Genomic DNA, 25322 nt, shown 5'->3' on the forward strand with positions numbered 1-25322 from the left:
GGACAAGATTATGTAGTTGTATTTATATCTACTCTGACGGATACACTATGCCCTTTTCATTCCTTTGACTTCTTAGTAAAGGGAGAAATTTGCTCAGGGCATGAGGGGGTAGTTCTGCCAAGAATGTGGGTCAAAGACCAACTCAGTATATTAAAAGGGAGTAGAAAGAGAGAAGCATGAGAGAATAAGAGGGTGGCAGGGCAAACAAACAAAAGCGTTTTAGAAAACGTGGACCTACTCCATGTGAATCAATATTCTAGCCCTGATCTCCCTGTTGAGCAATGGGGCCAACTAAGAGAGAGAGAGAGAGAGAGAGAGAGAGAGAGAGAGAGAAAGAGAGAGAGAGATGTAGGGGGAGTTGGGGAAGTTGTTTAGCAGGACCAAATCTCATTGGAGGCAAAGAAAGAGAAGATCTCTGTGCATTCTTTTAAGTAAGTGAAAACAAGACACGTCTTATGTGTAGTATCAATACTATCTTCAAGTCGGACGCTGGATTAAAGAGCAGCTTCTTACGGTATTTTTTGGAAAATTCTTTCATCCTTTTTTGTTAATGTAAAGGTTGGGAGAAATAGTTGCCAGAGTGTGTCCTCTTTATCTGTTTGTGCACATTCTATACTGCAGTGCAGAACAGGTTTGAAATTAAGCAAATATTATTGTGTTCTGGCTGGGAGCAATGGTTGTTGTTGTTGTTTTCTTCACTGTTATGTACCATTGTGATCATGCACCAAAATTCGGAATGTAAAACGTGTAAACTGTAGTGGTTTTATACTCATAACTGAAGTCATGGGCATTGTGATTCATGTAGTAATAGGGCCACACTCAACTAGAACTACAGCCAATGAGCACCAAGAATAGAGATAGAAATATTAGATACATGCTGGGTCAACACATTTTAGGTGTACCTGTAATTTATGAGATTTTAAAATAATAATAGTTTTAATGACACAGAAAGTATTGCCAAAGAAACAAATGGTGTGTACATAACACTATGTTTGTGTGAGGAAATAGGACAAAAATAGATCTATAGTTGGCAGATAATCAATGAAATACTTTGAATTAGAATATGCTAGTTACATGGAATACGCCTATTCTCTATCAATTACTTCACACAGGACAGGTTCTGAAAATGGTTACTTGTTTCAATTTCAGTAATGAGGATGTCACGGTGAATAACAACCGACTATTGACCTTTGTTGTTTTTCCAGACTCTTTGACTGTGGCCACTGAAACGAGCTTATCCGAGGATAATGAGGCACTCAACACTACAGTGGCTGATTCTGATCCAGCTACTGCTGAACGAGCACGCTCTCTGCAGGGCACCACCTCCTGTGACCCTTAGCAACGCTCTTCCAAGTACCATCATCCAGGAAGACGGAGGAACGAAGCAGTCTCTCCTGGGATCCCAACCCCAACTCAGTTTCCCACATGAGAAGAAGGGTCCTTCTATGCCTATAATGGGTGTGCCAAAAGAAGACAAGCTTCAGTCTTCCAAACGTATAATATCCACTCTCAGGGAAAAGCTCAAGATCTCATTGAAAGATCATTCAAGGGACCGTCACCAAATTCGTGGGAACGTCAGGTGCGGAGAGCTGCTTTCTGCTACCACCCTCGATGATCCGTCCTCCACCCTGTTCCCTCAGGAGCTCCTGAGTCTCTCCATGGTGCCCATGCTAGTGGTGGTAGGTTGCCAACGCGAGGCAGAGACCCTGGTGATCAAGCTGTTTGACTTGCTGGGAATGGCTGACACAGAGGAGCTCCTGATGGAAGTAGCGAGTGTGATAGAGAGGAGGGCAACCCATGCCTCGCCGTCATCACTGGACTCACCTGTGGACAGGACACAAGAGCAGAGCCACTTAGAGGCAGTGATGTTTAACATTCGGCAGCTGGCCATGGCTGGAGAGGCGCACATGGGCAAGGGAGAGCTGTGTGAAGGCTGGACTCGGGTGAATGGAACCATACTACTGGGCAAGGCTGTGGAGGGAGCCACCGGGGGGCTTCGGGAGGCCGTGAGGACCTGTGAGAGTCTGGGATTCCAGTGTGCTGGAGTGACACAGGGCGGTTTACTCGAACCTGGGCAGTATAGGGCAGTGCTGAAGAAAGGCAGCCACATCGTGCCCTCAGAATCCCTGGAGGCTGAGTGTTGGATCCGGCAGTGCAACATGGAGCGGGATACCAATTCACTCCCTGCAGCAGCAGGTGGCCGGGCAAGGCGAAGTCCCCGCAGGAGCTGTATAAACAGAGAGGAGGAGCAGGTCTACAGTGTGGTGGAGTGGATTCCTGGCATCAGCACCCTCTACAACATGGCTACTGCTATGTATTATGCATCGATCAATTGCACTGAGACAGCCAAGGAGAGAGCCATACTGAGCGCGGTCGATCTCGGCACCGATGCTCTTATGGCCGTCACGGGGGGGAGTGCTGGGGTGGCTGGCTACGCCCTTGGCGCAGGAGTGAAGACGGGCGTGAAGGCCGGAATCAAGCACCTGCTCACCTCCATGAAGGAGGAAGACGACCTGCTTGTGAACCAGAACCTGTACAGCTGGGAAGAGGGACTCATCACAATAAACTAGAGTTTAAAAAAAGCAAAGAATGTATCTCTTTCCAACATTGCCATTTCCATTTTGGCTACATGTACAATATTTGTTTTTTGTTTGCAAGTGGAGCAACGAATGGCCAATGATGAGGAATATCAGATTCTTAGTTTTTCCTATCTTGTCGTTTTGAAGTTGTAATCCAATACCGTATAATTGAGAAAGTGTATTCAGATCATAATTACCTGGATCCACAGAAGCATGTTTGAGGGGCAGCGGTGGCCGAACGGTGGTCTTGTTATCGGAAGGTCGCCAGTTCGAATCCCCGGACCGGCACATTCAAATTACCACTGCTGAAGTGCCCTTGAGCAAGGCATTGAACCCCTACCATGAAATGTTCTATGAGCAGGGTCTGGCTGTAAACAAGCATCTCGAGCTTAGTCCATTCACCCTGGGTAAACAAAGAACTTTGCTTTGCTTACTTTGCTTTGCTTTGAAAAGGGGGGGAAAGCTTTTTGTTTGTGTGTTAATGTGCACAAACATACTTTTACACAATTTAACAGTAAAATAATTATATTTTATAACAATTTAGTAAAATTGTTATAACTATAGTTATATATAATACAACATTATAATATATCGGAAATTCATGGTTGTATTCAAATCTGTAAAAATGGCTTTGTGTTGTTAGCTTTACTTTGCAATAGTTTTTTGTAGCCACACTAATCCAAAAGTGCAATTATGAAAATAATAATTCATTGTAACTTGATTGTTTCATACAACTATATTTATAAAGTTTATGAATCCAATAATCTGTAGCAACAATCTCTAACCACAATGAGTAAACCTACCATCCCTAACTTTACAAATGGCTATTGTAAGAGATTTGGCACAACCATTAGAAAAGTTCTGGTCTCAGGGAACCAACATATTAAACCCTCAAGACCTAGGCTACATTCTTCCTATCAAGCAACACCTTTTCCCAAATTCTTGTCTTTCATCCCAATACGGTATGACACTTTTCAGGTCAGACTCAAATGTTCACTTCTGGTTTAATTGCAGAGATTATTGCTTCTGTACTACATATTGTGGGGTTTTGTTTTATTATGTCTCAATAAATGTCCATCTATGAATGATCTATAGTATCTTTTACTCCTCAAATCCCTTGTTTGACCAATTGTTTCGCCCATTACACTACAGCAAGTGTGTAATGTGCAGTATCAATCAACACACCAAATATACCAACAATAACTGATCATAATTACTATAATAATAATAATAATAATAATAACTATAAATGCACTCTGTCGATGTGCCAACTATCCTTGCACACAAGTAGGCCTACTGTTACATTTTAGTGGCATAGGAGCAAAATTAATGATATCCATTCCCTTGTTAATCCCTTGTTTGAGCCGAATCTGGGTTGCACGTGGTTGGTTTGTTGAACCAACAAATCCCTGGATTATTATAATAATAATAATTATTATTAAAGCTTGTTATTTTGGCAAAACTTCTGATGCAGGGAGAGATTACGTAAGGTACCGTAACACACACTCATACAACAACACCGCCTGGTACAGGGCAGAGCCTCTGGTACGGTCACCAGAGATTTCGACCCAGGACAACTCGCCCAACCGCAAATTCGAGTCCGTTCGACCCGTTTTTACCGGGTCGAATTATCTTTACTTTACTTTACTTTATTTGTTTATTTAGACAGGACAGAGCATATTAATGAACGTCACATGAACGTAAATACACCGGGATTAGCAAAAATGCTAATTTTCATCCGCAGTCCTCACACAAAACAGAAAAACAGAAAACAGACAAACGGTGTAACCCCTAGAGGGTAGTAGAGTACAAGGTGACGGTGGTGATTAAGATTGAGTATATTTAAGAGTAAATATTGTAAGCATGCTCCCCCAGTTGCATACTTTTTTAAGAAGGTTTTTTTGCAAACCTTCTTTTCTAAATGAAATAATAATGTATGCCTTATTGTAATGTTGTCTGTTTTGTCCTTCTCTCCTCTAAAATCATTTGAAAGTAGCAGATCTACAGTAGTCCCCATCATTAAACACAACACAAGAGGTGAAATGAATTAACGTAACTGTTATTTTATTTGACAAAACAGGGCAGTGTAAAACAATTTCAAGTCAAAAATAGTAGTATATACAAAAACAATTGAAATAAAATGTATATTACAAAAAGGCTGAGTCTGATTGAATGTGCACTATTTCAGTCATATGCTGTGTACATATTCACCTTGTAAACAAAATGTAAGTAAGATGAAATATGCAATATAAATGAAATCCCAATTATAATATTTGCATCTCATATATGATGCCTAATTCTCCATATTCAAGATTTAAGATGGGGAACATATACAGTTGGAGGGGGGTACAGCATTGTGTAAACAGCTATGTTACATTGTGTCGTTCTATATGGGAGAATAAAATGAGTGCAAGAATAATTGTCAGACAACACAGAGCTGCTGCTAATGTGTAGACTGAACGTCACTTTATGACTGAATGACAAAATAATCATTTCCATAACACATACAAATAATATAGTGTATTCAAATCACAGCATACAATCAATAAAGGCATTACCATTATAGCTATAACTTTTCTTATATATCATACTTTTATACTTCATGTGATTATTCACAAAACCCCACTAGCAAAAAACGTCATACTCTGCTATGGGGATGAGGATGGTGGCTGCTAGCCTTAGGAATGTGATCGTTGATGGCCTGTGTCTCTGTGTCTCTGTGGGTGGCTCCCTTTAGCCTCCATTAGCCTCCATTAGCTTTGTAATTGTTTGGTAAATAAAAACACCAACACAATAATTGTTTGGTAAATCAATGTACATATTATTATTATTATGTCTCTGTCTCTCTCTCTCTCTCTATGTCTCTCTCTGTCTCTCTCTCTCGCGGTCCGGGTCGAAAAGTCAGGTCCAAGCGGGTCGAGAGCGGGTCGAATGGTCCGGGTCGAATCGTCCTGGGTCGAAATCTCTGGTGACCTCTGGTACAGGGTACAACCCTACAACACTAGTGAGTAGTGGCATCAGATCAGCCTTCTGGCTGCGTTAACTTTCGTTTTCCTGACGTCCCACGTTCACGTCGTCATTTCTTGGAAATCTTTCAGACAGAGACACAAATGATTGACACAGAAGAGCAACCAACCACAGTCTGTGCTGCGATGCTAACGTTACGCCAAGGGAAGAAACTGCATTTGGGCTCCTCCATTTGGGCTCTTGAACGCCGACAGCGTCAGCTCTCACAGAGCCAACATGGCGCCCTGGGCAGTAAACAGTGGCAGTGTGCAGATGACAGTGGGAGTGTTCAACGATGTAACCAATGGATTAGAGGAGAAATAAAGAAAACAAGGAAATGCATCGTTACACATATGAAACGTACTCCGCTGGAAGTTTTACGGTTGTTTTTGTTGATCAGAAAGAAAACGGAAAGGTTTGAATCCGCAGAAAGATCATTTGTCAGAGATTCGGTGCATGAGGTGAGCTATCATTAATTATAGAGCTGTGTATGTATGGTATTCTACTCTGCCCAGTGCCCACGTATGCGGTCTGTTCTAATGTAGGCTGATTGCTATGTTGTGTGCAAACCCAGAGCATATCATCATAACCAATGCAATTATTATCAGAGAAACATATCTTAAATCCGTCACTCTGATAACTCAGTGAGCTTATTTGCACATATATAATATTAATACCTGAATAATAAATGCGTTATAACACACTCACACTGTAGTGTGTGTGTGTGTGTGTGTGTGTGTGTGTGTGTGTGTGTGTGTGTGTGTGTGTGTGCGTGCGCACAGTGCACACACAACTTTACACATCATTGGTTGTCGAATGTTGCCCTCTGCTGGTTATCACATACATCCCTGACATTTACAAAGCATGATGAAGTCATGAACATTGGACAGTGCACAGTGCTGACATATCTGCAACAATGCAGAAGGCCTACTACAGTAGAACAAATGTGAAAACTGTGATCCCAGATTAAGCATTTCTCACCAGTGCCTTACTTGGAACTTCTATTTGTGCAGTTGTTTGTGTTGTTGGTGTGAAGAACACAACAGAGCCAAGGAGGATGTCTCAGTGGGAGAGAGTGAACCATCTGCCGCCATGCTATAAGGACCAGCTTCATGAGCTCTATGACAATAGGGATGCCTCCATTGCCTTCCCTATGGATGTGAGACACTACCTGGCTGCTTGGATAGAGAAGCAGGAGTGGTGAGGCAGCACTTCATCTCATAAATCATGTCTTTAACATTAACCCATGAAAGCATCTGTGTAACCACTTTAACCATCACTTTATATCTTTGAATATGCATGTTTTTTAAAGCAATTTTTTTTTAACCCAAATCTTTGCTTCTGGGGGTCCCTGGAACAGAATATTTTGAGATGAGGGTCTGCGTGCGGCCAAATACATATAATTTGGGAGGTTCTTGACATTAAAACGTTTTGAGCATATCGCAACATACGTTAAACTTTTCAGAAAACTGTAAGGATATGGAAGACATTTTTAGAATTGACCTCAGGTCCTAATGGGATTAAAAGACCAGTGTCAGTCTCTGTTTTTGTCTGCGTTTCTCTTTAGGGAGCGTGCAGCTCAAGACCATGCCCTGGCCATGGTGCTGTTCCAGGGGTTGTTGGGAGAGCTGGACATCCAGCACAGCCGCTTTGTACAAGAAGAGTTGCAGTTGCTCCACATGCAGCACAACTTCAGACGTTACAAACAGAACTTTCAGGTTCATCTACCCAACTGCCTCTGGGATTCTTACAACATTATCCATACCAGCTCCAGTACATGTTATGTGCATGTAAAATATACTGTTATAGAGCTGTCTGTCTGTCATCATTGGTGAATGTGTGGTGTTAGTTTGTTGTCCACTTTTTTTGTCCGCAGATATACCAGGAGGAGCCATGCAAATTGGCCAGTACGATCAGGTGGTTCCTGGGGAAGGAGAAGGAGATTATACAAACTGCTGATCTGACTGGTCAGGTTAGAGTAACACATACTAGTTGTTTTTTTTATTTCACTGAGTCCACTTCCATTTGAAGTGTTAAACACTACTGATGACAATGGCCCCTTTGTTGCAGCTAGTTTTGGAGTTTAAGAATAAGTTGGCATTATCTCAAACACTAAAAAACTTTACTGCAAAGTGAAAAACAAATGCCCCTTCAACTTTCATTTAAGTATTGCGCTACAACAATGCTACTTAATTTGAAAGGCTTTGTTTCAAACTAACCAAAAGGTTTCCAAGTTATGCTGTTTACTGGATAGCTATTAAGTCCAGTAGTTATAGTGAGGAAAAAACAATTCTGGTAGTTAGCACCTGGGGGTGCAAACCCTGCCCACACCCTTGGATTTTTGGTCGGTTGGTTGGCTGATTGATAGATTAATTTATGATATATCTGATTCACTGATTGTTTGCCGTTCCTCTTGATAGATCAGTTATGTAATTTTGGCCCTGACCATGATTGCGACCTTGACCTTTGACACAAATGTAAATCATCACTTGCAGTGGCCTGCTGATAATTCCCACCAAGGTTCATGCAAATTGGCAGTATTCATCCGTTTTTGGTTATTTTCTTCACATATATAGAAGTAATTGGGAAGCTGGAAGTACCTTCACTAAAAACGCCGGGACAACGCTCCACACGTCACAAACTCTTCTCCCTTCTGGCTCCAAAACTTTGGAATGCACTTCCCATTACAATCAGAACTGCAGCCTCACTCCCAATGTTCCGCCGTAGTCTGAAAACCCACCTTTTCAGACTCCATCATGGCCCGTAGCACTTGCCCTAGCCCCTTAGATAGCACTTTATGTAGACTTAGATAGCATTTTATACAGACTTATAGCATGTTACATAGACAGCACTAGAATTGCATTTTATGTAGTCATAGCACTTTATAGTATGTGTATAGTATAGTATAGTATAGTATGTATGTATAGTTTATATGTATAGTTTCATTATATAGATATATTCCACTGTTACGTTCTTAGCTTATGCATGTTTCATGATAACTACTTTTTGTGATATTGCCATGCTTTTTGTTCTTGCTTAATGTAAATCGCTCTGGTTTAACCCATTTAGGCGTCGAAATAAAAAAAAACGTTCGCTCTGAAAGAATATATATTCAAAGATTTGTGCCGCATTTTTACGATTTTTCAAAAATAGCAGACCTACAAGGTCATAGCGCGCCACTCGGTGGCTCGCTATGAGCTTGTAGATCTGCTATTTTTCAATAGCTAAAGTATAACATAATGCTTAGTTAAAACACCAAAAGGGGTTCCCGCCCAAAATGGGTTAAGAGCGTCTGCTAAATGCCTAAATTGTTAATTGTAATTGCAAAACCATGCTGTGCATTGCTGTGGGCAGGGTAATTAACCAACCAACAATATACTGAATAAATGTGTCCCAACAGTTTTGGTTCATCTCCTAGGCTAGGAGATGATGAAACCCTCTTTACCTACTAGACTTACCTCTATACTTCTCTTCTGCTCTCAGGTCCAGCTCTTGCATATGGACCAGACTCACATGGAGAGTGACAGCCAACTAGAGCGCAAAACGGCCGGCCTCAGGAATCAAGTTCAGGTATCATTCTCTATTTAATTCCACCATGTGTTGTCTTATTTCCTACATTTGCATTAGTTATCATTGTTATGAACACTGTTATCTTCATGTTTTTATTCTTTTCTTCATATTTTGTGGAATACAGTGCTTGGAACACACATTAATGTGTTTAGAAGAGCAGCAAGATGAGTTTGATTTTAAGTATAAAACCCACAGGATGGAAGGTAAGCATCTCCAGATTTGTGTTTTTTTGCTAGCATTATTTTATACGATGTTTGATTCACAAGTGCAAGTTATCTCTGAATGTGCTGGGGCAGTAATCTTCATTTTAATTTGTCTAACTGTGCTTCAGGGTTGGTAGATCAAGCCGTGAAGAATGAACAACAGAGAAACCTGCAGATACTTATCAACAAACTCAATGAATGTAGAAAGGTACAAAGATATTCATTCTCCTATTAGATCACCTTAATTCTTATGCTTCAAAATTTAAATTTACCAACTTAATTCTTATCATTCTTCCCTCCAATGATTCCCCCCATAGATCACGTTGTCAGATCTCGGTAAACTCCTTGATTCCTCTGAGGAGCTGGCGGCTGTGTTGGTAAACAAAGAGTTGGCAGAATGGCAAAGGAGACAGCAGAGGGTCTGCATCGGTGCGCCAGAAAATATAGGTCTCGATCACCTAGAGAAGTGGTATGTTCTGTTCTCATCTTCATACGTCACTTCTTGCCCTGAGCAGTAGTGAAGAGAGTAGAAATGAAAGGAGAATAACGGACCTCCCCACTCAGAAAGAAACAGAGAGAAGGGGTTGACAGTATCAACCAATCAGATTAGTGTTTTTAAAAGTATTATATTATATGCCAACCAGAAAAATCGGGAAGATGATTGTTTTGGTATCCATTTTATGTCTGAAATTGTGCAATCGTTTTGTACGATTGTAAACAGGTATTGCTTGCAGGTCTCCCAAATGTGAGTCCATGTCGGAAGAATCATTTTGGTTATGCACTAATGGTTTGATGTAGCACTTTTTTTTTTTGGTAAACTTTATTTTTACATTTCTTCACATGACAATACACATGTATGCAAGAAAACACAAAACACACAAACATATGATGTAGCACTTTTTAAGCCCTGCGTAACTTATGCTGTCATTACTTAACATGATCTGTTCTACTATAGAACATTTAGAATTAAATGGAAAATGATTTCATCATTGTACAAAGATTTTGTATCACCGTTAGCCTCTTGATTTGTTGACAAAGTATTTGACTCAAAGAAGGACTACTATTTTCTCTCCTCGACACAGGTTGTATTAGCAGATAATATCTTCCTTTCTTGCAGCTTTTGGCCCCATTGCCCTTTGCCATTCATATCAGCTTTGGTTGACTCATAGTTGACACAGTTACAGGTTTCAACATATGTGTGTAACAGCTTTGTGGCCTTTGCTCTGTTACTTGTTTCATAGGTTTACCTGTGTGGCAGAGTGCCTGTTCCAGGTACGGAAGTTTCTAAATAAGCTGGACGAGCTGGTGGCAAAGTTGACCTATACCGATGACCCCGTAATGGTCCAGACACCGGCTATGCAGATGAGAGTGAACACCATTCTCATAGATTTAATCAAAAGGTCTCACTCATAGAAACAGCACACACACACAGTAAAACGTTCTCTCTCTGATTGTCTCTCATGTGTGAACATATTTTGAGTGTTGTCATTTTTATATCCATTTAAGCTCCTTTGTGGTTGAGATGCAGCCATCCATGCCGCAGGGGAAAGGTCCCTTAGTCCTACGTACCAACATTCAGTTCTCTGTAAAGACTAGGTCAGTGTCACCACCACAAGGTACAGTACATATATGGTGCTACCTGTTGCACGTTACAAAACTTCAGCCCTATACCATTTCATTTCAGGCTTCTTGTGAAGTTTCCTGAACTGAACCATGTCATGAAGGTGAATGTGACCATGGACAGGTGAGATAAAGATCAGCCTTCATTTGTTGACTAGTAGAGAATGTTGTAATTTTAGTTAATCTGGCTAACATTCTGTAATATCTGTGTTTTCTGATCAGGGAGCCCCCACAAGTCAAAGGGTAAGTTGTTTTTTACACAATAGGGGGGAAAAGTGTTGGGCTTTAGCACTTTAGCATGAGCAGAGGACAAGGAGATTGACAAGTGGACATCACTTTGCTCCTGGCAGAAATTACTTTGAAAGTGTTTTTGTCCACGACATTGTGGGCATTGCTACTGTACTAGTACACTCGGTTGTGCTGAGTGCAGCACACTGCTCTTAAAGGTAATGGAAAGTTATAATTGGATTGTGAATCAACCTGCAAGGCTGCGACACATCCGCTGATAATATATTGAGCCTAATCCAAATACCAAACGTGTTGTCACGCCCTGCCTACAAACACCATTAACTGCACTTCTTACCAGTTTCCACAAAATAGGGTCCCCAGAGTTTAAAACATTGACTCTTATACTGTCAGAGTTAAATTTACACTCCTGAGTTTGCTAACCTAAACTAGATGTTGCCAATTGCCTGGGAATTTCATTTAGACGTTATAAGGTGGAATTGTACCCAACCACTTTTGCTTTCAGGTATCGGCGCTTTAATGTTTTGGGTACCAGCAGCAAGGCCTTGAACATGACAGAGAGCCAGAATGGAGGTATGGTGGCAGACTTCAGACATCTGGTGAGTGTCAGATATGCAACCTTTTGTGAAAATGCTAGGAAATGTGACCAAATCCCCCCCCCCCAACTCAACATATTGGTCACACGTAAATAACACTGCATATTATAGTAAAGAACTCAAAGTCATAATGCTTTATAAGTAAGGTTGGTGATTGACCAATTGGAATCAAGCATTCAACCAAGCTGTGTAATAAGTAATAATATTTATAAGTGCTTATAGCTATAGTTATACACTGCACTAAACCTATTCTAATGTGCTATGTATGTTTATAATGCATTATAGACATGGGCTTCATAGAAAGTGTCAGCTAAACGTGTTATGAGTTACAAGTATTTTCCAAACTACCCAACAGCAGTCAGAAGTTTCATGTGAGTTATATGGTCATGTGTTTGCGGATATTCAAGTCATTTTTTAGTAATATTGTTGAGCTTTCATCCATGTAGATCCTGAAGGAGCAAAAGTCTGGAGGAGGCAAATCAATCAGTGAGGTGAGTTCATGTTTCCACATTTTAAGGTGCAAGTTCAGCAGATTTCAGAAAGAGTTGGTAAATTGGTAAAATTGGTAACAGTTTGATGAGGATGTGTGTGTGTGTGTGTGTGTGTGTGTGTGTGTGTGTGTGTGTGTGTGTGTGTGTGTGTGTGTGTGTGTGTGTGTGTGTGTGTGTGTGTGTGTGTGTGTGTGTGTGTGTGTGTGCGCGTGTGCACGTGCGATCAGATCTCTCTCAGTGTTACAGAGGAGCTACACCTCATCAACTTTGACACCGTTTTTCAGCTACATGACTTAGAAGTTGAATTGAAGGTGCGTTCTGTTTCTATGCCATAATAAAACAAATTTTACCCATAAATGTTTGACGAGAGACAATGCATGGTGGTTGACTTTGGACCATGGATGACCCATGTGTCCTAACGTCCTGTCATTCTGTGTCACCTGACGTAGACCTGGTCTCTCCCAGTGGTGGTCATCTCCAACTCCAGCCAACAGCAGAATGCCTGGGCCTCCATCCTCTGGGCCATGATGCTGTGTCAGGACCCCAAGGTCAGACCAGTGTCAGTTTTGACAGCAATTCTTTATTTAGTTTAGTCATAGTCCTTTGCATAAAATCTAATGTAGTTTTAGTCATCTGAAAACCTTTAGTTTTAGTCTAGTTTTAGTCGACTAAATATAAGGATTTAGTCGACTAAATATAAGGATTTAGTCGACTAAATGTACAGTTGATTTTGGCGGGCCTTGATGGCATCGGAATGGCTAATTTTACACTTGGTTGCATGCTGAAAATAGCCGATCTACAAGCTCAAGCACGGCATGTTGTGACCTTGTAGATCGGCTATTTTCAGAGCACCTAAGTGCAACCAAACATAAAATGACTTGTCTTTTAGTTCTACTGGATCTCTTCTGCATTAGTCCCATTTTAGTCTAGCTAGTTTTCATTTGTTGACGAAATTGTCAATATATTTAGTCTTTAGTCATCATAGCTTAGTTTTATTTAGTTTTGTCAGTGAAAAGAGGTAGTCGACAAACCTTTTTCATCATAGACAATGACATGGTGTGTTGTTTGATTATGCTGTCCATGGAAAAATGATAGTACCCATCAAAATGTATGTTATGTGCATGTGTGTGTGTGTGTGTGTGTGTGTGTGTGTGTGTGTGTGTGTGTGTGTGTGTGTGTGTGTGTGTGTGTGTGTGTGTGTGTGTGTGTGTGTGTGTGTGTGTGTGTGTGTGTGTGTGTGTGTGTGTGTGTGTGTGTGTGTGTGTGTGTGTGTGTGTGCATATATGCGTGGTGCGTGTTTGAATGTGTAGGACTGCTTGTTCTTTGCCAACTGTCCCGTGGCCACATGGGCACAGCTCAGGGAGACGTTGAGCTGGCAGTTTCTATCTGCCACCACAAGGGGTCTGGACTCCTCTCAGCTGGACATGATTGCACATAAGCTCTTTGGTAAGTCCAACATACGTCCTCCAAACAGCTGAACCTCACTGTGATTGATGGTGACAGTTGGTTAGTAATAGATTGTTGTCACGCCAGGTAAACAGCAAAACGTTGATGACTGCAAAGTGTCTTGGTCACAATTCAGCAAGGTAAGAATCTGTTTTTTTATTCCAAGTAGATTGTTTTTGTTTGATTGCTGATGATGAACACAGCCATTGGATGTTACAGTGTCATTAAAACCACTTAATCTCTGTTTTTTAGTCTTACAACAAATAGTGATGTGATTCTTTGTGAGCTTGTAAGATACTACAATTGCTATTTTCACTATTTTGTCAAATTGTTTTGCCTATAGAGCGTCGCAGCCCCGCCCCCTTTCATGACGACGCCAGGCCCAGGAAATAATTCCCAATGCTTTTTTCTCATAGACATTTCAAAAAGTTTTTATTTAAAGACCTTTTAAGCGTCGTACAAACTAAGCCAACTCGAGTTGTGACAAATCATGACAACAAACACAATATTTTGGACCAAACAAATAATTACAAAGAAGAAAAACAACAAAAAAGGTGTTTTTTTCTTCTTTCTAATTATTTGTTCGGCCCAAAATGTTTTGTTTGTTGTCATGATTTGTCACAACTCGACTTGGCTTTGTACGAGGCTTAAAAGGTCTTTAAATAAATACTTTTTGAAATGTCTATGAGGAAAATGAACGGGGAATCATTTCCTGGGCCCTGGTAGGGGGCGGGACTGCGGCGCTCTATATTTAAATGCCCCAGAATAAGCATGTCAGGTTGAAACTTGAAAGTGGTTAACATCCTCTGTTTTCCAGGAAAATTGCCTCAATCTCAATTTCACATTCTGGATGTGGTTCGATGGCATCTTGATACTGGTGAAAACCTATCTTGAAGACCTGTGGAAAGACGGGTAAGTGTTCTGAGCAACTATTGACTGATCCCTTGGTGTAAATTTTCATTTCTAGCTCTGATAGCAGCGAGGCTCTAAGGATGGAGTTGTTAGTCAGTCCATTCAACACTTTGGTCCAAAACAGGATCTTGAAATCTAGAGGCTGGATTGCCATAGAACGTTCAATTACCCAAATGGATGAATCTAACTGATTTTGGTGACCCCAAGTCTCCACTAGTGCCACCTTTAGGCCAAGACTTCCCACTTACAAGATATCTCAAATCTACTGGCCAGATTGCAATAAAACTTAGTGCGTGCTTTCAAGCTCCCCAGATGTTGAACCCTAACCATTTGAGTGCACCCATAACCTTTCTTCGAGTCTAGTGCCTTGCCTTCCTCAGGCCTCAAAATGTAAAGGGTGGATTGATTTGGATTGCCATGACAGTTTTACATCCAACACAAACAAGATATCTTGAACAGTAACACTGCTATGTATAAGAAGCAGGGCTGTTAGAGCTACATTTTACCTCATTATTTCAATCTAATTCCAGAGCAGTGTTGTCATGCCTTGATTGTTCTTGCATTTTCCTTTGTGTTGTAGCTCTATCATGGGCTTTGTGACTAAAGCCAAAGAGAAAACCCTCCTTAAGAGAAAACAAGGTGGCACGTTCTTGTTGCGCTTCAATGAAAGTGTCAGAGATGGTGGGATCACGTTTTCCTGGGTGGAGTACTCAATATTGGGTAAGATGCTGTCAGTGCATAATGACTGCTGCGAGTTGTTTTAACATCACCATGGGGGCAGTTTTGAAATCTATTTACCAGTAACATATTTTTTCTATTGTGTTCCATTACACCACTTGGGGTCCACTTCTTCATGTCCTAGGCGAGGCCAGTGTGAAATCAGTTGAGCCCTTCACCAAGGTTGACTTATCCCAGATCCCTTTGCATGAAATCATCAGAAATTACCAGATCCTAGAGGAAGAGAATATTCCTGAGAACCCTCTACGTTACCTCTACCCCAACACCCCCAAAGACGAAGCGTTCGGAAAATACTACACATACTACAAACCTGGAGGTGAGGACGCACAGAGACAGTTTACTTACTCTGTTTTAATGTTCTTTTCATTTTATATAATGAACAGTATATAAATGTATGTTAGTGTTGAGAAGGAATATGACACATTATAGTTTCTCCATCACTTAACTATATTTGAATACGTTCTGTTTTTTCTTAGATGACAATCCAAGACATATCCAAACCAAGCTGGTGATGGTGTCAAAGGGGTAAGTGTCGTTTGTTTCATTTGTTTTCAATGCGTGTTGAGAGTCATTTCCAGGAGTATGAAAACTGTAAAAAATATATATATATAATTTTATTTTTAAAGAAGAAGAAAATGAAAATATTTTTGGCTGCATTTCATTAAAAGCAATAGGTTGTAATGGCTGTTTGTCATTGGTCACTGTAGGAGTACATTGGAGGCTAAGTCACCCATGAGTTGTGGTATGACAGCAGTGGGTGAGGGCCTGGATTCAATGAATGATGGCCTGTGTGAGGAGGCAGCCGGTGAGTGGTGGCTCTCCTCCTCGCTGTCCCCGCCCATTCTAAAGCCTAATCAAACCAATCCCTCTGTCCTGGGTTTTAGTTTTCACACTACCATCTGCACGTTTCACCTCACGGCGTATACAACTCTTACAGTATATTAGGTAGATGTTCCGTTTCATTGACCATATTCAAGCACTTTGGTGTGTAGGTTTAAGGTCAATGAGGGGTCTTTTGATTGACTTTGGCATGATACACTGTCCTGCATGTGGCTGTGGCACCCACTACATACACTAGGAATATTATTGTGGTAGTCAACATCCTAGTCTTCCATTAAGCTTTTACTAATAGTACAGCGGCTTATACCCCAATACAAGAGGTATTGTGCACTTTTTCAAAAAAGCATGAAACTTCTACCATAGTTAGATGATATCATGAGGTGTATTTTCAGATGTGGAGTCAAGTCAGATTTGACCCCTGAGGCCCGGTAGAGCATAATATGTGACCAATACCCATAACATCCTATATAAGGCAAAAAAGTCCAAATTTCATCATTCTTTAAGTAGCATGTGACATATGAAACTAGGGTGTTTGCATGATTCTGAATCCATTCCAAGCATTAGTTTTGCAAAAAAACACTCATTGGGCTTAAAACGGCCATGCCCACTTGCCCAAATGTGCTGGCATCATCAATTTGTGATGACGGCATTGGCCGTTTTTAGCCCAATGAGTGTTTTTTTGCAAAACTAATGCTTGGAATGGATTCAGCATCATGAAATCACCCTAGTTTCATATGTCACATGCTACTTAAAGAATGATGAAATTTGGACTTTTTTGCCTTATATAGGATGTTATGGGTATTGGTCACATATTATGCTCTACCGGGCCTCAGGGGTCAAATCTGACTTGACTCCACATCTGAAAATACACCTCATGGTATCATCTAACTATGGTAAAAGTTTCATGCTTTTTTGAAAAAGTGCACAATTTTTTGGTAATCCGCTGTACTATAACCATTTATTTGATTTTATGGATTTGTGAATAACTGGGAACCTGGGAGTTAAGTAGACAATTAACTTTTTTTTCCTCTCCATTGAATCAATAAACCTATCTCACAGAATTTCCCCGCCCCCTTAATACGCCCCCTTTCGGGGTTAGTGGTGATAGCGTGACGTCACTCCATAGACACTACATGTTAACAGAGGTAATTTAAGAAGTCTACAACTTTTGTTTTCTCAAGGTAAGGTTTGTTCTATCTGTTCGAGCTGATTTACCATCTTGTTTGCTTCATAATAATATTGGTCTGTCACATTTTTACATTAGAAAATGTACTTAGATTCTCCAGAGAAAAAAACGTGTAAATGCTAATGTTAAATGACACCACTATTTACCGGAAGTGGGCGTGGAAAGCGGGCTGTGAGATAGGCCTATTCTCAGTTTGTCATTGCAGCATAAGCATGGGGTCCTCTCCGCTCCTCAATTTGCATGTGGGGCTCCTGCATTCACCGAAAACCAAAAATGTTTCCAGGCTTGGAAATGTTGTGGAAAATAAAGCAATTGTAATCGAAAGGACACATTTGCTAATAATCATTTTTAGTCAGTCAAGTGTCATGTTTGTCTGCTATTAGAATCAGATACCTTTTGAGGACGTTAACCAATTTATAAGAGTCTTAATTACTTAAGTTCCAAATAAGAATCGTTTTGTAATATAAGACCTGACACTTTCAAACATATTTGGGGCCATTGTAACTACTCTGGATTTTCTGAGTACCCCAGGCAGTTTTTAAGTTGCTTGATTCAGTATTTAGATATTTGCCATTCATGTTATCATTTGAAAGTGAAATATCCTTTTAATATCAAATTAATTTCATAGATACAAGTGGAATTGAACATAGAGATTGATTTTTCAGAATGCTGTACACATGAATGGATATGCAGTATGCACAGTGCAAAACATTAACAAAGTCTAGTCTAGTGCTATTGAAATCCACAGTGAAGCGGTAAGCCCTGACATAGTCTGTCCATGAAAGTACAAACAAAAGTAACACTTCTTCCTCTTTCCTCAGTCCCAGGTGTAGACCTCCGTGTGCTGGAGGAACCTCTAGCAGCTGATCATGATCCCATGCTTTCTGACATCTTGGAAGACCCAGTGCAAGAGTTGCTCCAATATCTGAGTGACCCAAGCACTTTCAGTCCCACTGACTTCCCATATGATGATGATGAGCAAGGGTTAACGAATGCAGGCCTACCTACATTTCCCATAGAGATATAATATATCTAGAGAACGGATTGAGGAGCGACAGCCCCGCCCTCCGCTATTCACTTCAATGGAAGTTGCTCAGTGGCGTTTTGAAGCACCCGGAAGAACGACGAACGACTTGCACTGTTCTTGTGGTACATCTACGTCATGTCCTACATCACAATTCATTCATAAATGTCCTGGACCCAGCCTGCCTGCAGTACCAGGTTTTGACCAGTAGGGAGACGACTTCAACGTTGCCCAGCCATTCTGGGGGCTTGAGATTTACCAGTCCTCTCGTTGGTCCTCTCTCACAGCCCTGTGGAGCCACATACCAATCCCTGTAGATACCAATAGAGAGCACTGAAGTCTGATGTATAATTTACACATCCTACCTGGGTCACATTTTTTTCCCACCATTCTAAATTACCCTTTTTTTTAATATCGCTTCAAATAAGAACTGTGTTCCAAAAATAAACAAATTATCCTGGCGGTTTCACTCATATGGATATGAAGAATCAACTGACGGCGAGAAAGCGCTAATGTTACTGCAGAATTAGTATTTTCTTGGCCAAAAAGACATCAAATATGAGTGACTATCGTAAACGACACCTCCCTCACAATATTGCCGACACAGTTTGTTTATTTTTGGACCACAATTCTTATATGAGATTATACTAAGATGACCCAATGTTCTTTTCTCATTTCTCTCCATAGAGAGAAATGACTTCTGCAACCCAGGGGATGACGTCAGGACTTTGTACTCTAGAGCGTAGCAGTCCCGCCCCCTTTCAGAACAACGAGGGAAGTAATTCCCCATTCATTTTCCCCATTGATGTTTCAAAAAGTATTTATTTAAAGACGTTTATGCCGTGGACAAAACATGACAAAACATGACGATAAATACAATGTTTTGGGCCAATCAAATAATTAGTAAGAAGAAAAACAAAAAGAGTTGGCTTTGTCTGCAGCGTAAACGTCTTTAAATAAATACTTTTTGAAAAGTCTATGGGGAAAATGAACAGGGAATTATTTCCTGGGCCCTCGTCAGGGGCGGGACTGCGGCGCTCTATAACCTGTTATTCTGTTGTACATTATATTTAACCACTTTGTGCCATTATTACTATGCATCATACTGCACCTTCAACCACTGTCTTTCATTTTCTCTGATTCTTCCTCTTTGTTTTTTGACAAATTCTGTGGACAAATTCAGGACACTCATGGACTAACTTTAATGACTCCTGCCCAAATTGCGGATGCTTGTTCCTTTGAACATTTGCACTTCCATATGCACTGCAGATATCTCCGTCCATTGTAGGCAAAAAAACAATGCCCATTAATAAAAACTAAAACAAAAGAGAACATGTGATGATCATATGTCTTGTTTCCTCCTATCTGAGACACAGTAGCTGCTATGTACCAGGCAGGGGTAACACTTAAGGTAGGTCATTGCATTTAGCTTATTTAAGATGGCAGTATAAGACCTTTTGCAATCATTACTGTCATTGCGAGGATTGAGATGCACTCTTATGATTTCATTATTACTTTAGGTAAAAACTGATTTTTATTTTGTCATGATTTTACAGTTGGAAGTTACAGTAGGAACCATGTGAATATCATGTAATGTTTTAGAAATAAATTGTTTTTCTAATTCATGGAATTTATTAGATGTTTTTTTTTAATTTGTGAAATTTCTTGGAATTGTTTGGAAGTAGGCCTATTTAGAAATAATAATTAAAAACAAAATGTAAGAAACTAAAAATATATGGATATTTACCGCAACCCATGAAAATGGACCCACTGTTTTGGAATCTGTGTAATTACAGTGGTTCTTAGCCAGTGGTACTTGAGAGCCTAACATGAAACCCTTACCCTTATGTGTCCATTTGGTTTCATTTTAGACACTCAAAGAGGTAAATTATTGTTTAACATCTGCATTACTTAATTTACAAGAAGTCTACACAATTAGAGTGTAGAATAATTGTTTGGAATAATATTACAACCCCTAATCTAAACAAGAAAGTGGTGAAGTATGTATATAAAATTAGTCTATCGAAACAGACTGTCAATTCAAAAAAGAGGGTGCTGTTTTTCCTTTATTTTTTGCCGGGTTCTCAGATTGATATAAAATTAATATATTAGGCTACAATGCAAAACAATAAAATCAGCTTAAATACTAAAATACACATGCACATATGTATACACATATGTATGGAGGATGGATATGACTGGAGAGTGGAGACGCCACTGGAGGACTCATCATGAACTAAAGAGAGAGCCGGAGGCTCCATCTCTCCATGGGTTCCAAAGTTTGACCCTGGCATCACTTACTCAACTGATAAAGTCAAGTAGAAGACGCCTCAAGGTAGCTTTGTTTTGCTTCTTTGCTGCTGCTGTTACTTGTGTTGTATGCTGTGTGTATTAATGTGATTCAAGCTGGTGTACTATTACTGTCATTTTGGGACCTACTGACTGGGTGTCAATGAAACATGTTCAGTAACGGTTATGCTGATGTGAATCTACATCAGACAGTTTGAATGTTGTGTTGTATCTTCCGTTGAAGGTATTTGAGTTGTAACAGGTGTGTATGTCATGTCATGTGTATATGGCTCTTGATCACTACAATAATCCTATGAGTGAACTTGCTATTTCCTTTTGGTTTGAGCTAGAGGTTTTGGGCTTTCACATAACGGCCAACAATTCCAAATGTTAATTTTCAATTGAAGACTGATAAATAAAGGTTCGAGTTCGAGTTATTGTTACAGGGTAGCTGTATTGGTTCATGACAGGCATGGTGGCAATTTCTGGCAAAGAATGTCTCTATGTTGGCCTATTCTATCTTTCTTTCTTTCTTTCTTTCTTTCTTTCTTAATTTCTTTCTTTCTTTCTTTTTTTTTTTTTTTGATATATTTTTATTTCATTTTTTGAATGAAAGGCACATGTACAGGCATACCAAGAAAGTGCACACAAAGTGTAATTCAAATCATTATCAGTGGCTTGCCCCTCGCCTCATTTTTTTTAAATCCTACCCCCAAACCCCTGCACCAACCACCGTTGACAAAAAAAATAAAAATAAAAGAAAAAATATAGTAATGATAACAATTAAATGCAACATAAACATATATCAAAACAAATTGTAAATAAATAACAATAAATTAATCCCTCCCAACCCAGCCCGTCATAGGCCTGAAAAGAAAAAGATACGAGCAAGAGTGTCAACAAAGACCAAAATAAAATAAAATAAGGGATTATACAGATATAATTAGTTATATATGTCATGCTAGTTATACAGTGGAGGTCCTAACTTGATAGAGAATATGGTTCCAGCTATCTATTGTTTGATAATTTGCACCATTCAATCTAGCTGTAGAAAGCTCCATTGTACAACATCAGTTAATAACTGTTTCCATTGATTAAAGGGCAGAGAATGTGGAGCTTGCCATCGCAGTGCCAACATTTTTTTTGCAGCGGTACTTCCTGCCAACCAGAATCGTCTCTGAACAATACTTAAAGTTAAAGAATCATCATTAAGGAGCAATAATTTAGGACAACAGGGAATATGTTTTTGTAATACTTTAGATAGATAATGAGTTATCTGTTCCCAGAAACTTTTGACTGTGGGGCATTCCCACATCATATGTATAAAGGTACCAGTAGTATTTAAAGAACAGAGTGTACAGTTTGGTGAAATAGCACGTCTCATTCTATAAGCTTTCTGGGGGGTTAGATGTTTTATGGACAAAATTGAAATGAATCTGCTGATGATTTGGGTTTCGTGATGCCATAATAATATTTCCCCACACTCTGGTCCAATTGATAGATTGATGATGTTCTAATCCCAAGTCTGTGCTCCAAGGTTGGATAACGGGTATTAACGAAGTACCTCTTTGTGATAGATCTTTATAAATTATAGAAACTTGACCTTTGGACAGACCTGCAGTTTTTTTAGAGAGAGTAACTAAAGGGTGAGTAGCTGGTTTGGTCCATGGAACTCCATAGGCTCGCATAGCCGAACGGAGCTGCAAATATAAAAAAAGGAGGTACCTGGTAAGTTATACGACTCTTTCAGATCAGAGAATGATCTTAAACCATTATCATCCATAACATCGGCAAGTACATGAATGCCACAATTGGACCATGATTGAGCTACAAAACAACGGCCTCCGCTAAGCAATAAAGGGTTATGGAATAAGGGAGTATGTTCATGCCACTTAGTATCCCATTTAAGTAACTTTTCATATTTGCGCCATAAAGATATGGCATGCGCTATTATAGGACCATAACGCAATCTACACTGCTTTGGTGAAATATCTGTGAAGACAATGTTCTTTCTTTCTTTCTTACGTACTTCAACAAAGTAAAGAGCAACACAGCAGAAAACGACGTATTATGTTTTCTTATCTTCCTTGACAGCGTATTTTACAAAGGTCTCATCTGGCTCTCATGGACTAAATGCATTCCATCGAACTCCCGGCTGCAGTTTGCTACCCTGCTGGAATTGCTGGAGAGATACAATTATGTACCTTCTTTTATCAAAGTCCTTGCAGTGAACCAACATGCACAATAGCAGCACCCTGATCTAAAATGGCTATTGTGATAAAGGTCTACTATAAGATATTCATCAGACTATTGAGAACTACTGTAAAGCAGGCATATGGCTGATTATATGGCTATTAGGGTTCTCCAGAGTCAGGTGAGGGGTGTGGCAGGATAATAAGCAGAATACAAGGTAGGCCATGTCGGAAATGGAGGTTCAAGATGTCGGTTCAAGATGGCGTATACATGAGGACAAAGAGATGAAACACGGGTGGAAAATTACCCCCTTCTATCCATCATATCCTGAGGACAGGGGGCACATTGTAGTATGTGTGTGTGTGTGGGTGTGCGTTTCGATCCCCGCTTGTTTAGCTTAGTGTGATGCTGTGAGGGTGCAGTGGGATGGAGAGCTTCCTACAGGAATCCTCTCCACCTTGTCTCTACCATTGTTTATGGGCTAGTTCCCCCTGGCTGCCCACCTCACAGCTACAGTAGATGTGACAGTTCCCCCTGGCTGCTCACCTCACAGCTACAGTAGATCTTCTGTCGTGTGTCTTAGACCTTCAGCTACGTTGCAGCAAGCCAGTCCAGTGTGTCATTGTCTAGGACGGTCAATTAAGCCACGATATATGGGGCAGCTGGTCAGCACGTGTTCCACAGTCTGTAGTGGGTCAGCACATTTGCAGTTATGCATTGATGCACCAAAACGTCCCACACCTGTCCTCAGGCGGTTGAGGGTTGTCCACTCCTTGCGGGGGAGGTGCTGGCCACTTGGCCAGGAACATCTGTGGGATCCTCGATCTAGTGGTGAAGCCTGGATGTTTCTGCTGCCTTCCACTGGTCCCTCCATCTTGCCTTCACCCAGGAAGCCTTGGAGGTGTCGGCTGGTGTTGTGCGGAGCAGTTCCTGGGCCTGTGTGGCAAAAGGGCACCGGGACTTGAGGAATGTGTGTCTCTGTGACGACCTTGTGGAGTGGCACCAGCCAGCACCAGATCGGCGTGTGCTCAGATGTGCGGGCATGAGACAAAGGCCAGGAAAGTCATCAGGTTCCTGATATATTATAACTCTATGAAGGTTCCCCACCTTACCGGTAACGGTCACCACAGATCCCCAAAGTACACCAAAGTATGGTACTTTGGTGTGGATTGGGGACTACCGGTACGTAGGTGGTGGTGTGTGTAACATTACTGCAGCATTCTATGAACTGGAATAGATTACAGGTTACATTAGTTGTAAAGTAACCTAATTATAGCATGAAACCTTTAACTTGTTCCTGTGGAAGTAGAATTTGAGATCGAAACTGCACACATCAAGTGGTTCTGCCAGTTTCAAAAGGAAGTGATTCTGACTCTATGTTGGTGTTATTTTCTCTGTTATTCTTTCTATCACATAATATAACAACATAGCACAGGCATTAAAAAAAGAAAGGAAAGGCAGGACTAATGGTACTCACACAATAACGCCAAATAGTTATTAATATCAAAATTGTATCAAATCACACGCATTGTATTTTTTGTGACCATTTCTCACCATAGAGTTGAAGATTTTATCCACATCGATTCTCTATCCTTTGTCTCACTGTCAGTAAAGATTGTTTAATTTGTCTTCTGTCATCATCGTGCAGTGGGGTTTCCTTTGTTAGCAAGCTGTCTCGTTGAGGAAGTGCTTTACTGGAATAAATGTGGGGGAATTTGCTAAATGTATGGAATACAGCCATACAATTAAAACGGAATTAATTCAAATTATAATCACAAGTAGGCATATTTAAATCCCCCTTCTGGAGCATGGTCATAGTTATGAGTATTATTATATGGGCTGTTCATCATAAATACAATTTCCTTTCATTACTGTCATTAAAAGCATGCAAGAGATGCACTCTTAATCAAAATATAATGATTTCACAGTTGGTGGAGTTAGGAACCATGCATATAAATGTCATCGTGTCAGTTGTTATAGTCTCACACACACGCACGCACGCACACACACACACACACACACACACACACACACACACACACACACATTTCTCCTTTTATACAGTAGCTCTCAAATGCAAGCTGTAGATTGAGGAAGTCCACTTCATACATTTTCTTCTCTGTGGTTTTCCAAATTCCATATGATGGCGATATATTATATTTATTATTACAGTACCAAGGCAAGGCTCAACGTGAATTTGTTTTTATTACAACAATACATAAAACAGTACAATAAAGAACGTGCATGAGAGAATATAAAATAATGCATATCCCCAATATTTATAATGGTGGCGCTTGCCTCACTACAAAGTTAACAATGCAACTTACAATCAGTTATATTTCCAAGTTTGATAATAGATCCATATGATGACTATATTTTATGA

The 25322-nt window shown here is 40.3% G+C and overlaps 2 protein-coding genes across 4 annotated transcripts; both read left to right on the forward strand.

Moving 5' to 3' along the window:
- The first annotated feature begins 386 nt into the window (after positions 1-386).
- Positions 387-3650, forward strand: apof (apolipoprotein F). Of its 2 annotated transcripts, none has more exons than XM_079509489.1 (2): positions 387-431; positions 1206-3650. In XM_079509489.1, exon 2 carries the CDS (start codon positions 1248-1250, stop codon positions 2568-2570), a length of 1323 nt encoding a protein of 440 aa, XP_079365615.1. In that variant the 5' UTR covers positions 387-431; positions 1206-1247; the 3' UTR covers positions 2571-3650. The 2 variants fall into 2 exon arrangements, with proteins under 2 accessions (XP_079365615.1, XP_079365614.1); XM_079509488.1 differs by having other exon boundaries at positions 399-514.
- Positions 3651-5909: 2259 nt separating this feature from the next.
- stat2 (signal transducer and activator of transcription 2) lies at positions 5910-20025 on the forward strand. Of its 2 annotated transcripts, none has more exons than XM_079509332.1 (24): positions 5910-6046; positions 6599-6785; positions 7153-7303; positions 7462-7557; positions 9069-9155; positions 9280-9358; positions 9487-9566; positions 9676-9827; positions 10600-10758; positions 10865-10954; positions 11043-11102; positions 11201-11221; positions 11730-11823; positions 12267-12311; positions 12539-12622; positions 12761-12859; positions 13622-13757; positions 13845-13897; positions 14575-14669; positions 15250-15389; positions 15532-15742; positions 15897-15932; positions 16115-16212; positions 18255-20025. In XM_079509332.1, exons 2-24 carry the CDS (start codon positions 6643-6645, stop codon positions 18458-18460), a joined length of 2415 nt encoding a protein of 804 aa, XP_079365458.1. In that variant the 5' UTR covers positions 5910-6046; positions 6599-6642; the 3' UTR covers positions 18461-20025. The 2 variants fall into 2 exon arrangements, with proteins under 2 accessions (XP_079365458.1, XP_079365459.1); XM_079509333.1 differs by having other exon boundaries at positions 15532-15723; positions 15884-15932.
- The last annotated feature ends 5297 nt before the right edge of the window (positions 20026-25322 follow it).

This window comes from Electrona antarctica (genome assembly GCF_951216825.1).
Source record: "Electrona antarctica genome assembly, chromosome: 9".
NCBI lineage: Eukaryota > Metazoa > Chordata > Actinopteri > Myctophiformes > Myctophidae > Electrona > Electrona antarctica.